General features: G+C 39.3%; 1 protein-coding gene across 5 annotated transcripts in view; it reads right to left on the bottom strand.

Annotated features, from left to right (window-relative positions):
* Window positions 1-3,827: 3,827 nt before the first annotated feature.
* The window catches only part of LOC144608503 (endoplasmic reticulum mannosyl-oligosaccharide 1,2-alpha-mannosidase-like), a 44,119-nt gene continuing 32,392 nt past the window's right edge, over window positions 3,828-15,554 (bottom strand). For 2 of the 5 annotated variants that reach the window (XM_078426355.1, XM_078426356.1), the window contains 3 exons: window positions 9,416-9,610; window positions 8,381-8,512; window positions 3,828-6,093 (listed from right to left, as the gene is read on the bottom strand). In XM_078426355.1, coding sequence (XP_078282481.1) covers window positions 5,893-6,093; window positions 8,381-8,512; window positions 9,416-9,610 — 528 coding nt within the window. In that variant the 3' untranslated portion in view covers window positions 3,828-5,892. The remainder of the gene's footprint in view (window positions 6,094-8,380; window positions 8,513-9,415; window positions 9,611-15,554) is intronic. The other 3 variants (XM_078426353.1, XM_078426354.1, XM_078426352.1) reach the window with 2 other exon arrangements.

The following is a 15,554-nucleotide window of genomic DNA, read 5'->3' as shown; positions in this document are numbered from 1 at the left end:
ACTCTCTTGAACATTATTAAAAATAAGCACAATCAATGCAATTTATTTGAATTTTTGAATGGGATCAAGTTTCTTTGGGCAGAGAACAGGTGAAAGATTCCTGTACAAGAGGTTTGTATACAACACATGTAGTAATATTGAAGCTTATCAGTCTTTATTTTTTTGGTGAGTAGCCAAATGTTGTTGTGCACCATGGCACAAATGACATAAATAGGAAAAGGGATGATGTCCAGCAGAGTGAATATAGGAAGTTAGGCCAATGGCAAGACCTTAAAGATAGTGGTCCTCGGATTACTCCCAGTGCCATTTGCTAGCGAGGGTGGCAATAGGAAGATTGGACAAGTGACTGTGTGACTGAGAAGTTGGTGCGGGGGCAGTGATTCAGATTTTTGGACCAATAGGAATTTCTTCCATGGCAGAGGAGACCTGTACAAGAGGGACAGGTTGCATCTGAACTAGAGGGGAACCAATATCCTGGCGGCAAGTTTGCAATGGCGACTCGGGAGGGTTCAAACTAAATTGGCAGAGGGAACAGGATTCAATGCAGAAGTGAGGTAGCTGGGAGGCTGAGAGTTAGTACAGAAGGAAATGACAGCAAGTTGAGTAGATAGGATAGGCAGAAGCACAACAGGAAACAAGGAAAGATGGTTGGATTAAATTGTGTTTAATTCAATGTGAAGGCCTGAGAGATAAGGAGAATTAACTCATGGATAGGAACATGGATGTTATCGCCATTATGGAAACCTGGCTAAGGGGGGACAGTACCGGAAGATAAATGTTCTGGCACATAAGATTAAGGAGAATCCAATTTAAAAAAAATGTTTATTAAGGGGGAAAGGGTAACTAGAGGAAGAGGGAGAAAGGGAAAGAGAGAGAGAGAGAGAGAAAGAGGAAAAGAGAGAAAGAGGGGAGGAGGGAGAGAGAGGGGGAAAGGGGAGAGAGGGGGGAAGGGGGAGGGAGGGGAAAGAGAGGGGGGAGGGAGAGAGGGGGGAAGGGAGGGAGAGAGAGAGAGAGAGGGAGAGAAAGAGAAAGAAGAGGGCTCCTCAGAAACCAAAATGATCACCTACATGTGGAGACGGGCTCAATTAATGTTATCAGGAGAATAGTTACCATGGAGAAACCTGGAGGAGATATTGGGACAGTTAATAAAGATGTCTAGAGAATGGTCCATATTGCAGTCAAGGAGATGCTGGACATCTGAATACATATGACAGATTAATCTCTCGGGCCGGATCAGATATATCCAAGGACACAGGAAAGCTGCAGAAGTTGCATGAGCCCTGGCTGAGGTATTAATCATCTTTAGACACTGGCAAGGTGACAGAAGACAAGGGTGTCTATTGTTGTGCCTCTACTTAAGAAGGGGTGCAAAGAAAAACTGGGAACTATTGACCAGTAAGCCCAATATCTATGATAGGAAAGTTACTGGATAGGATCAATAGTACGTTTTGTATATGGGAGATTGTCATATAAATTTGATTAATTTTTTGAAGTAACCGAGATGGTTAACGAGGGCAGGGCCATAGATATTCTTTATGGATTAAGATCTTTGATTAGATTCTGCTCTGCAAGGTTGGATCACATAGGATCCAGGAATTGCTAGCTAACTGGATACAGAATTGGCTTCATGGTAGGAAACAGGTGGCGATGGAAAGGTGGTTTTCTGACTGGAGGCCTATGACAAGTGCATCTTGGGGATTGGTGTTGAGCTCATTGCTGGTTGTCATCAATATCAATGATTAGAATGAAAATGGACAAGCCATTATTAGTAGGATAACAGATGATACTAAAATAGGTGGTATTGTAGAGAGTGACGGTGATCATCAAGAATTACATGATCTTTATCAGCTGGGTAAGAGGGCCAAGAAATGGCAAATTATGTTTAATTCAGATAACTTGCATTTTGAGATGTCCAACCAGGACAGGATCTTCACAGTGAACCTTGGGGTCCTGGGAAATGTTGTAGAGCAGATGGATCGAGGAGTACATGTACATAGTTCCCTGAAACTATCGTCAGATATATAGGGTTGTTAAAGCAGCTTTTGGCACATTGGCTTTCATCTGTCAGGGAATTGATTATGGAAGGAAATAAACTACAGATGCTGGTTAAAATCGAAGGTAGACACAAAATGCTGGAGTAACTCAGCGGGTGAGGCAGCATCTCGGGAGAGAAGGAATGGGTGATGTTTCGCGTCGACTCTGAACAAGGGTCTCGACCCGAATCGTCACCTATTTCTTCTCTCCCGAGATGCTGCCTGACCCGCTGAGTTACTGCAGCATTTTGTGTCTACAATTGATTATGGTAGTTGGGATGTTATGTTACAGTTGTACAAGATGTCAGTGAGGCTGCATTTGGAGTATGGTCTTCTGTTTGGTCACCCATCTACAGGAAAGTTGCCATTAAGCTGGAATAAGCTGTGGGTTCTGCTTATAGAAGTGTATACAATCATGAGGGGAATACATAAGGTGAATACAAAATCTTTTTCCCCCAAAGGTTGGTGAATCAAGAACCTGAGGGGCATATTTTTCCACAAACGGTGGTAGGTATATGGAATGAATTGCCAGAGGAAGTAGAATGGCTTGGATGGGGCATCTTGGTCATTATGGATGATTGGACCCAGGGCCTATTTCCATGCTGAATGACCCTAATGCTGCTTGTTGCGCTGAGCTTGGGCAGCTTAGGATTCCCATAAAAGGAACAACTGAATATTGTATCCAGAATGTAAAGAAAGTAGACTGTAAAATATAGTTAGAGTTTTGGTCTTATCCAATCATTTTTACCTAAGCAATCGGGTACCCTCAAACATAAACATTTAAGATTAATAACTTATTTATACCTGCCTATTTTGATCTTTAATTTTATAACACTGCCGATTAGATTTACTGTGGACAGTTATGGTTCATTCTTTTTTTAAAAGGTTTGCACGGAGATAAACCTGCTGTATGAAACTAACAACGAGACCGATATGTTCCCAGCACTTCCCTTTACTGAAGACATGAGGAGAAATTATTGTCGCAATAAATGGGGTGTCAGCCCCAATCCACAATGGTTAAAGATCCAATACTGGGGAGATGGTAATAATATATTTATCAGCCTCATTATTTTGAGTGGAGGGAGTTATTTCTAACCATGTTTATTATTATTGCAGATTTCAAAGCAGCAAGTAATATAATATTTTCTAATGGTGAATTGGATCCATGGGCAAATGGCGGTGTAAGTATCTGACTACACTCAATGCAGTACAAAACAAAGATGGTGGAAAACTAACTGTTTTCTCCTCGAAACAGATTCTCAGAAATGTGACTCCTTCTGTGGTTGCTTATATTATAGAGGGAGGAGCACATCATCTCGACCTGCGGTAAGTGATGAAATAAGCTTACAACCATTCTTTCAAGTCATCAGCTCCAATGCTTAATGATGCATGTAGCTGTTGCCATTTCTGGGTAACAGTAATTGGCTAGAAACTGACCGTGGGCCAGTGTTGATCCTCTAAATTTGAAATGGTCATAAATTACATTGCTTGATTCCTTTGAGTGGTTCATATATGTAATTGTTTTTTTTCAGAGGATCTAATCCAGCGGATCCACAATCAGTTACTGCCGTTCGTAGAAGAGAAACAAGTATCATCAATGAATGGGTGAAAACGTATAAGCGTCATTCTGTTTGACAAATTAGATATAACAAATGATAACATTATACCAAAATCCACATGCACAAGAATAGGACATTTGTTACCTGCTGTTTGAAAAAAAATTATGAGACTTGGAAATGTATTAAACAAACGAATAATGGTGGAGAGACATAATTTTGTATTTGCATTGGTATTGAAGAAAATTTTATACAATAAATTTGAAAATATATAGAATTAACATTCACAATTTTTCTGGAAGGGAAAAAAATCAAACAAGGTCACTTAATTATTGAAAATTACAAACTGTACTTAACGGTTGTAAATGTAACAGTATTTAGGAATGATAAAAATTAAATCTACATTTACTGCTGCTGAAGTTAAAACCATTTTAGAGTACTGAAACTTCAGGAACAAGGTAAAGAAAATACATTGAAAAATATCTTTCAGATGGCGATAGACAGAAATCTCTATCTGCGTAGTGTTGTTGTAGGAATCTGAATTTGACTGATTCATCAATATTTGCCTGCAAGTTATTCACAATACAATACATGCAGGCAAACTTTTTGTAGGTAAATATTTTAGGAGCCATTGCATTTAACGTGAATAATGTTCAATTTACCTAATTGTCTAAGAATTTAGCTGCTGTTCATAGCACATGCAGTCACTGAGCGAATTTCATTTTTCTTTTATATACGGCACTTTCATTGTCGTGCTGCAATTAATGCTCGGAGACACTCTCGAGACACTCTGGATCTACTGCAAATTTGCACGTTATCCAGAAAAATCCACCAAAAACAGCTTACTTCCACATGGCACAAAAATTAAAAGTGGTGGGGCATTGCACCCGTGACTGATTGTGTGAGAAATACAACACTTTCTAAAAAGTATTACAAGTAATTCAAAAGTGACAAAAATTGTGATCACCAGCATTTGGTGCCAGTTAGAATATCTAGAAATTTAACAAATATTGGTGCACTCCTAAAATGCTTCTAACTCCAGGTTTAAAGGCTGTTGTTTTTAAACTACTGCCCAATATATAAATTGGACAATTATGAATGAAATAATTAAAAAATATGGCTCATTTCCTTGTTTTACTCATTTAAAAAAACTAATTGCATCTCATTACTTAACCTCCTCCTCATATTTAATCAGTAACAAATTAATTAAAAGGTGCCTGAATCCTACTACTCATTTCTCATATTGCAATATGAGGAAAGCATCACAAAAACACTCATTCAACTGGTAAAAATAGAATCCTTTTAGGTTTGTCCCAAAAGACCACCATGATATCAAGGATGCAAAAATCAAAAACAAATTTATAATGTTGGTAGATTGTATTTAAGATGCAAAGCACAAAGTGCTGGAGGAACCCAGAGGGTCAGGCAGCATCTGTGGAGGGAATGGACAGGCAGTGTTTTGGATCGGGATCCTTCTTCAGACCTTATTTCAGATTCAATCAAGCTGCTTGATTTGTTGCTGCAGCCTGAAGCAGAGAGAGAAATGCTAAACATTTTATTTATAAAAAACAAACCCAGTCTACATGATGTTGGGATATGAGGATAAGGATATTTAATCATTGAACAAAATCTGTTCTGAGAAATGTAGTCCAATAGATTATATTTACCACTCTTCAAAATAAACCAGCAGCATTTATATGTACATATAGTTGGGACCCGCATTTTTCCTAAAAGATATGCCACATGTGTGTAATGCAAATATAATTTCACAACATATTTACATAAACATCAATATTTTGGACTATAATGGATAAACATGAATAAATCAATTTTGAATCATCTATATTTAACCAACTATATAATTAAGTTACTTATTCACCAATATTTATAGGAATTTACCCATGTCAATTCAGTCTTTATATTCATAAAATCTGCTCCATTTCTGGATTCAGGACATTTAATTTAAAAATACATAAAATATTTCTCTATTAGACTGAATTTGGCAGGAATTAATGAATGGACAGGAGGCAACATGTGGTAAGCATCTTTTGTAATATACAAAACAAGTCAATTCAAGTGCAACTCGTATAATTGTTCCCTGGTTTAGAATATTTATGTTCACATTTTTTTCTCAACACATCGGTGCAGCCATGGCCACTTCTTTTACACACACCTGTGTAGCTCTGAACTTTCACAGTGATTAATACAAATCTTCCAAGGTGATCATCTCCATCTGACATCACAGATCCCACAACAAAGAAGTACCATGTATCAAGACGAAACTCAAATCATTCCTACATTTATCAGGTTGTCCATATTGGAAGAATATGTGCTTCAGTGTTAAAAATATATTTGTCCAGACTGATTAAGTTAAATTCATCAGAAAAAAGGAGGAAGAAATATTTCAATGTTTCTCCAAGGAAGAAGCTCTCCATTTTATCCCGGGGTTCAGGGTTCTCAGAACTCCGCACATTATTAATGGATGTATAACCTCCAGTGTCAACCTAAGATAAGGTAAAGCAATGCTAGTGAAGGTATCTTTAAAATGTTTTTACACTAGCTCAATAAATTAAGTTGCAATTATAAATCATTAAAATGTTTTAAAACAAACTACTTTGTAAATTATAGTCACTTATTTAACATAAAAAGTGTAGAACAATAATCTTTTGTAATCTTGGTTGATTGGATAAACTTGTCTCCCTTATCACACTTTAAACAATATCATGTATATTTTATGTCCAGCTGGGCGGAGAGCTGTGTCTTAGTTTATCTTAAATAGAAAGCAACAAAAATAGAGCCCATTTGTTGCTGTAAGCAGCAATATGATAGGAGTAACTCAGCTCAGAGAAACCTGTGCACAATGAAAGGGCATCACTAACGGAAGCGTCTGGATTTCATGTTTAACCAAGCCCATGTGACCTTCAAAAGATGCTGCCATTTCAGGCTGGAATCTTGGCAAATGTTAGCAGATTTACTGTTTTTACAGTTTAAAATTCTAAGTCTACATTAATGCAAGGTACGCAAGTCAGCTCCTTAAAAGAAAATACCATGCCTCTAACCAGCGGAGAGACAAAAGGCCGCACAAAAGTTTGAGCCTTTACATTAGCAATGCAAACTGTACCACAGGAAAGCCATAAAATGTATTACGGCAAAAGCAAACCTTTAGGCTTATGTTCTTGCTACTGAAACAAAATTAGCTAGGAGGAAAGATTGAAGAGGCTGGAACATTTTTGGAACAGAGGTGGCTGACAAGAGACTGTCTTTGTCATCTGTTGATGTGCTGTCCACAAATCTAGGTGAGCCCTAGACTGGTTAACATGGAACCACTGAAATCAAGTCCCAACCTTCAGGCCATTTCCATTTATTTTTTTAATACTGAATAGCAGTGATCAGTTTTGAAATTACACTGTACTGTGTAAAGTCCAATGGAGAGGTATGAAATATACTAGTGGTTGCAGATAGCTATCAATAGAGTGAACCAATAGTCAAATGAGCCATGCATTTAAAACACTGGATAATACACCATTAAAATGTATGGTTGATTGTATTAGAAAGTATGTACTTGTCATAGAGAGACTGCAGTGAAGCAGGTTAGCCATACAAAAAGAAATGAGCAAAGTAGAACTGTATTTTCCAGACCTTTGAAGAAAGGGGTAGCAGGACTGGGGATTGGATCTTAAAGGGCATGATAAATGGGAAGCAGGGAAGATGTTTCCCCTGGATGAGAAGTCTAGGACCACATGGAGATGTTTCAAAATATGCGGTTGGCAAATTGAGATTAGAGAAGTTTCTTCATTCAAAGGGTGTTGAACATTTGGAATGGGCTACCCTGCATAACTGTGGAGGCTCAATCACTGGTAATTTAAAAAAAACATTCAAGGAACCAGGTAATGGGGCTGGTGCTGTGAAATTACTTTGAGACAGAATATCAACCATGATCGTGAATGGGAGAGTCAGACTGGCTGCTCATGTTCCTGTGTTCTTAGTGCACGTATAATCTATTTGAATGTGTTCATCGAGAGCTGTAACCTGCAGAACTATGAACCCAGAGCTAGAAGATCAAATCACGCTGGGATGCTCTTAAAATCGCTCAGGATATAGGATAATCAGCCTACGGTCCTGTTATGAAGAAATCTGTCAACATATTGGCTCAAGCAACAAGCTGAAATTCAATTTATAGCTGACTTGCAGAAAGAATTTTAGGAAATTGCACCCATGCTCTGGATAAATGCAGAAAATGAATATTTTTTTAAGTTAAGGTAAGTCATTTTAGGGGCCAAGTAATAGCTTAAACCTGTACTACTTTAAATTCTTTAAATAATACAATTAAATCATTGGAGTCTTAAGGAATCATCACTTCCCCCCCCCCCCCCCCCCTCATTACACATCCCACTTTACATTGCAGCTCAATCTAGGAATTTAATTATCTTGGTTTGCAGGGTTATGTGGGCAAGATAAGATTTTTAAAAATTTGTATAGATTTCTATTGCTGGACCAGAAAGCAAGAAGGCGGCTAGAACTGACAAGACTGAAGTAGGGTCGAGACCCGAAACGTCACCCATTCCTTCTCTCCAGAGATGCTGCCTGTCCCTCTTACTCCAGAATTTTGTGTCTACTGATAAGAATAACTTGCTTTCCTGATTGAGATTTTATGCAACCAATATGGTTTAGCTTATGTTTTGAAGCAAATGCGAGAGAAAAAAAAACATAGCTGACTGATTCACTTTTCTTAAATCCTTAATATCCCAAGAACAATTTTATATCTTAAAAACCAAATCACAAATTACTTACCCGAGTATATTTGTTGAAGTTTTGAAAAATCTCCCAGCCCCATTCCTGGTATTTGTTATCCCTTGTAAATCTATACATGTAGAAAAGGCTTTCTATTGTCTCAGGCCTTAAAAGGTTGTGTCTGTCTGCAAGCTGTCGGAAAGACTGAGAATTAATCTGAGAATCTGAAAACAGCACATTCAAAACATATTAAAATCGCATGCACATTACGTCAAGGTACACAATCTTAAATACCAGGTCTTCAACCAATAATTTAGATTGATATTTAGGCTAGCGAAATAAGATGCTAATATTCCAAAGCAGAAGTTCAAAATTTCATAACTGGCTCATGTTGAGCATTTTTAGAATGGGCGAGTCATCAAATAAACTCAGTAGTAATTAATACCCCTTATATTTGTCAACTCCACCTGGGTTGCTCGTCACTGGCACTGGTCGCCACTGTAAAATATCTCCTGGTAAATGAACTATCATTCTCACTTAGTTCTCTTTAAAAAGTTGTTTTATATTCAGATCTATCTTCTGGTCACTGTGTTAATATATTAGTTTAAAATAAAATCAAAGAATGCATAATTTGTAAATTCACATTCTGATCAATGAGACACTCAATTCCCAGCAATACCCAAGGATTTGAATGTAGTGCAGATTCATCTCGCAAAATATACACACTTTTGAGGGATCATATATATAAAACTTTAAAACACAATAAAATTAATGTGCTGCGGCTAGCAGAGCCACTGCCTCATAGTTCCAGCTATCCAGGTTCCACCCTGAATTCCTGTGCTGTCTGGTTTACAGGATCTCCCCGTTTCCTCCAACATCCTAAAGACTTAGACTGGTAGGTTAATTTGCCAATGAAAATTTCCCCGAATGTATAGGTAAGTGGTATAATCAGAGGGGAGCTTTTGGAATGTGGGGAGAATAAACTGGAAGAGAGGGATAGGAGTAAAAGGATAGTTGATGGTCAGCATGAGCTCAGTGGGCCGAAAGGGCTGTTTCCAAATTGTATTATTATAATCAGCTTTTCATTGTACCTACCTTAACTTCAACATCCTTGGTATTGTGTGGATTCAGATTGAAATACACAATCTCTGGGCTTAATCCAGTTTCAATCTGTGCATACATTTGATAGCAGGTTTCTATCAGTTCCTTGGCCAGTTTCATGTGATCGGCACTAAGCCCATGATGAACTCCTAAAGCTAGAGTCCCAGGGAGAAAACAAACCAAATGATCCTTTAAAAAAAAAAAGAAAAGAAAAATTTAGGTAAATGAAATAATGCTTGCAACACAAACATAAATCTTACTGGGAGGACCCATAACTAACTTCAAAACACAAAACAAACTGAATATCTCAATCAACCAGGAAACACTGGAAATATTTGTGTCAATGGGCATTTATGGAGGTAAACAGTAAATGTGGTGCAAAAAGTAAAAAATAGAAACCAAATCTTTACTCGTAATTGAATACCTCAATTACATTCCATCTGTTTCCTAACATCCCGCTCTTCCTTACGCCATTTTGCCCCGTCACTTAGCCGTTAGGATTTAACCCACAGATCTTTTTGTTATTCACCACCCACTTTTCATCCCACAATATACTGTGTCCTCCATAATGTTTGGGACAAAGACCCATCATTTATTTATTTGCCTCTTCTCTACAATTTGAGATTTGTAATAGAAAAAATCACATGTGGTTAAAGTGCACATTGTCAGATTTTATTACAGGCTATTTTTATACATTTTGGTTTCACCATGTAGAAATTCCAGCTGTGTTTATACATTGTCCCCACATTTCAAGGCACCATCATGTTTGGGACACATGGCTTCACAGGTGTTTGTAATTGCTCAGGTGTGTTTAAATGCCTCCTTAATATAGGACAAGAGAGCTCTCAGCACATCGTCTTTCCTCCAGTCTTTCCATCACCTTTGGAAACTTTTATTGCTGTTTATCAACATGAGGACCAAAGTTATGCCAATGAAAGTCAAAGAAGCCATTATGAAACTAAGAAACAAGAATAAAACTGTTAGAGACATCAGCCAAACCTTAGGCTACCAAAATCAACTGCTTGGAACATCATTAAGAAGAAAGAGAGCACTGGTGTGCTTACTAATCGCAAAGGGACTGGCAGGCCAAGAAAGATCTCCATAGCTGATGACAGAAGAATTCTCTATAATAAAGAAAAATCCCCAAACACCTGTCCGACAGATCAGAAACACTCCAAGAGTCAGGTGTGGATTTGTCAATGACCACAGTCCACAGAAGACTTCATGAACAGAAATACAGAGACTACACTGCAAGATGCAAACCACTAGTTAGCCACAAAAATAGGAATGGCCAGGCTACAGTTTGCCAAGAAGTACTTAAAAGAGCAACCACAGTTCTGGAAAAAAGGTCTTGTGGACAGATGAGATGAAGATTAACATAATTGAGTGATGGCAAGAGCAAAGTATGGAGGAGAAAGGAATTGCCCAAGATCCAACGCATACCACCTCACCTGTGAAACGGTGGTGGGGGTGTTATGGCCTGGGCATGTGTGGCTGCTGAAGGTACTGGCTCACTTATCTTTTTGATGATCCAACTGCTGATGGTAATAGCCTAATGAATTCTGAAGTGTATATCTGCTCAAATTCAAACAAATGCCTCAAAACTCATTGGCCAGCGATTCATTCTACAGCAAGACAATGATCCCAAACATAATGCCAAAGCAACAAAGTTTTTCAAAGCTAAAAAAAGGTAAATTCTTGAGTGGCCAAGTCAATCACCCGATCTGAACCCAATTGAGCATGCCTTTTATGCTTTGAAGAGAAAACTGAAGGGGACTAGCCCCCAAAACAAGCATAAGCTAAAGATAGCTGCAATACAAGCCTGGCGGAGCATCACAAGAGAAGACACCCAGCAACTGGTGATGTCCATGAATTGCAGACTTCAAGCAGTCATTGCATGCAAAGGACATGCAACAAAATACTAAATATAACTACATGACATTGCTGTGTCCCAAACATTATCAGTTAGCAGGTTGAGCAGAGCCATGCAGATGGAATTTATTCCTGATAAGTGCAAAGTGATGCATGTCCTGAAATGGGGGGGACTATGTATCAACACTGCTGTCATTTCTACACAGTGAAACCAAAATGTATAAAAATGGCCGTTATTAAAATCTGACAATGTGCACTTTAACCACATGTGATTTTTTCTATTACAAATCTCAAATTGTGAAGTACAGAGGCAAATAAATAAATGATGGGTCTTTGTCCCAAACATTTTGGAGGGCACTGTATCTCATTCTCGACCTCCATAAGTGTACCCTGGTGAAGCATGTCCTCTTAATTATGGCAGGAGGCTATAATTTATCCCCGTCGTGATCGGGGAGCTTGTGTGTCTCAGTGATCCCAAGAGCTATGCCAGCGGGAGATTCGTCTCCTGTTAGGGTTTTTCCATGCTGAACAAGTCGAAGGGTAGAGACGAGACGAAGAGCGATCCACTGGTCCTCCAGGTTGGGGGTTGAGCACAGGGCTAACAACCCAGCCTCGTAAAATGAATATGTTACGGAAACAACAACTGAAGGAATCAACACTACTGGGTGTGACGGATTTCCAGGGCTATCGACAGACGAAAGGATGAATGTCAATGGTCAAAGCCGAAACGAAGCCACTGGCAGGAAGTTCTGAATGCCAAACATAAGACTAGGATAGGATTTTGGAATGTACGAACAATGTACGACACAGGGAAATTGGCACTAGTGACATCAAGAAGCAAACAAAGCAGTTCAGAGGAAAGCTAGAGCTGACAAACGGGCGTACCTGGAAGATCTAGCCAATCGAGCAGAAGAGTCAAATAAGAAAGGAAAGCAAGGGAAGGTCTACAAGATGACCAAAATAATCTGTGGCAAACATCATCAAACCACTGAGACACCAATTGTAGACAAAAAAGGCCGACACCTAACAACAGAAACAGAACAAGAAGCCCGCTGAGTGGAACACTTTAATGAAGTATTGAATAGAACACCGCCCATAATAGAGGCTAACACCCAACAAGCAGAGGATGACCTAGATATTAGCACTGAATCACCAACTAAGGAGGAAATTGTTATAGCCATTCAGTCCCTCAAAAGTGGAAAAGCCCCTGGCCAAGATAACCTCAATGCAGAACTGTTTAAGGCGGACCCAGAACTTGCAGCCAAAGTATTTGTACCACTTTTCACAGCTATTTGGGAAAGAAAGGAGATATCTGATGACTGGTCAGAAGGAGTTATTATTAGGATACCAAAGAAAGGCAACTTAAGAGAGTGTAACAATTGGAGAAGATCACTCTTCTATCAATTCCAAGCAAGATTCTGGCAAAGATTATAATACAATGTACCTCAGAAGCAGTAGACAAACAGTTCAGGAAAGAGCAGGCAGGATTTTGTGGTGGGAGGGGATGCATTGACCAGATATTTGCCCGGCGTAACATTATAAAACAGTGCACAGAGTGGCAGAGACAGATATACATCATCTTTGTTGATTTCTAGAAAGCATTTGACAGCATCCACTGGGACAGTCTCTGAGGCATATTACGAATGTATGGGATCCCACAGCACATAGTCGAAGTAATTAAGAGCTTCTACGCCAACTTCTCTTGCAGAGTAGGGAATAGTAACCACACATTCCAGGTGAAGACAGGAGTTCGACAAGGGTGTGTGATGTCAGCGCTACTCTTCAATATTGCTATTGACTGGGTGATGCATCAGACATCCGAAGATCAAGCAAGAGGCATACCATGGACCCTCTTCTCAACATTGGAAGATCTTGATTTTGCTGATGACATAGCCCTGGTCTCCCACACTCACAAACACATGCAGGAAAAAACATCCCGTCTTAGTGACTTTGCACAACAAATTGGCTTGAAGATCAACCAGAAGAAAATCTGAATTAATGACACTAAACATCCAAAACCCCTTACCAATCCAAGTGAATGGAAACGACCTTCCCATAACTGAGGAGTTCATTTATCTTGGTAGTAAAGTCAGATACGATGGCGGAGCACAAAATGACATTAAGAACCGGCTAAACAAGGCTAGGAATGTTTTCAGAATGCTAAACAATGTATGGAGGTCGCAGCAATACAGCACCAAGACCAAGCCGAAAATATACGGGAGCTGTGTCCTCTCCACCCTCTTCTATGGCTTGGAATGCTGGAGAATGACAGCGAGTGACATCAAGCAGCTGTCAGTCTTCCATACTAAGAACCTGAGAAGAATCCTTAGAATATTTTGGCCAAACACCATATCCAACCAAGATCTCCTTGCTCAATGCCAGCAAGAGAGTATGGATACCATCATCATGAGAAAGCGCTGGAAGTGGATTGGCCATATACTGAGAAGAGAACCAGACAGCATCCCAAGAATAGCCCTGCACTGGACACCAGAAGGGAAAAGGAAAAGAGGGAGACCCAAAACCACATGGCCTCGAATTGTAGAGGAGGAAATGAAAACTATGGAATTGACCTGGGGTAGTGTCCAGAAACTAGCCCACAACAGACAGGAGTGGAGGACCTTTGTTGTTGCCCTACATGCCAGGAGGCATAATGGACAGTAAGAGTAAGAGTTATAATTTGAAATTGTAGATTGGAGGGAGAGAAAGACAGGTAATGTTACAAGTGGATAACCTTACACCAGTACTGGCCAGCTTGGAGATGAACAGACAAAATTAAAAAGGCAAAGTTCTGGAAAGATTCAGCAGGTTAAGCGGGAGAAGCAGTCAATGTTACAGGAGTGAGACTCCACTAATTGGGAAGAGATAAACAATTTTGAGTTGCAGAAAAAGTGGCTGGAGGGAATGGATAGGACAGAAGGTGAAATGGTGAGATAAGGTCAAAAGGGTAAATAAGACTAATGGCAATTGTGCTTTGCGTTAAGTGTTTAGGACTTAAGTGTTAGTAGCAGGGGTGTGAGACATGCCCAGGTCAGGCTACTCCGATGGAGTCAGACTCTTTCTCCCACCGTCCCTGCCGACTGTCAAGTCCTTCTACTAATCCCATTTATCAGCACTTGGTTCATAGCTTTATATGACTTGGCGATTCAAGTACTTGTCTAGAGTTAAATTAAATGTAGTGACCATCTCTGCTTCCACTGGTTGCTCAGGTTGGGAATACCAAATTTCAACCATATTCTGGGTTAAAAAAAATCCCCTCTGACCCTCTTATTATTTATCTTATACCTATGCACAGTGATTATAGCTATGTGGACAAGGTTTTGGCTTCTCCCCTGCCACTGTTTCTCAATCTTGTACACCTCTATCACCTCTACCACTGCTCCAAGGCAGGCAAACCCAGCACATCCAATCTCATCATAATTCAAACGCTCCATCCCAAGCAATATCTTGGTGAAACTCTTCTACACCTGTCCACATTGAGGCGACCAAAACTGCACAGAATATCCTGGATGTGGCCTCACCAATGTTTTATAAAATGTTCAATATCTTCCCCACTAATGAAGTCTAACGTCACATATGCTTTTTTTTTCAAACCACCTGCTCTGCCACTTTCAAGGTCTTTCAACTTGTAACATCAACCTCGCTTTGTTCCTTATTCCCTAGGGCCTTGCCATTGATGGTATATACTTCTCTTATTTGACTTGACATGCATCACTTTGCACTTATCAGGAATAAATTCCATCTGCATGGCCCTGCTCAACTTGCTAACTGATATCATGTGTAACCTGTCCCTGCCCTCCTCACTATCAACATCACCAATATTTGAGTTGTCTGCAAACTTACTAATCATAGCTCCTACATCCACATCTATCACCAATGTATACTACCAACAGTTAGGGACCCAGTACTGATCCCAATGGTACACCACTGGTCACAGGTTTCTACTCATAAAACAACCATCACCCTCTGCCTCCAATCATCAAGTCAAATTTTGGATCCAATTTACCAAGTGGCTGAGTCGACCACAAATAAAATTTGTGCTTGCCCAATTTCAATTCCAGCAGGACAACAATTCAAGCATTAGTTATAAGTACTCCATTTGTATATCAGAAATCTGGGAATATTCTCATCTGCATAGATGAAGGTGCAAAATGCATTATTTTTCATGGTAGTTACACAAGTCTACCAACAAAAGCTACTCAGCAACACCAACAAGTTAGAACATGAAATGAAATCCATACACAATGTAAATAAAACATTTTAG

Source organism: Rhinoraja longicauda, chromosome 31 (genome assembly GCF_053455715.1).
Source record: "Rhinoraja longicauda isolate Sanriku21f chromosome 31, sRhiLon1.1, whole genome shotgun sequence".
Taxonomy (NCBI): Eukaryota; Metazoa; Chordata; class Chondrichthyes; order Rajiformes; family Arhynchobatidae; genus Rhinoraja; species Rhinoraja longicauda.
Note: the sequence above shows the minus strand (reverse complement) of the source record. Positions and strands in the feature narration are given on the sequence as shown.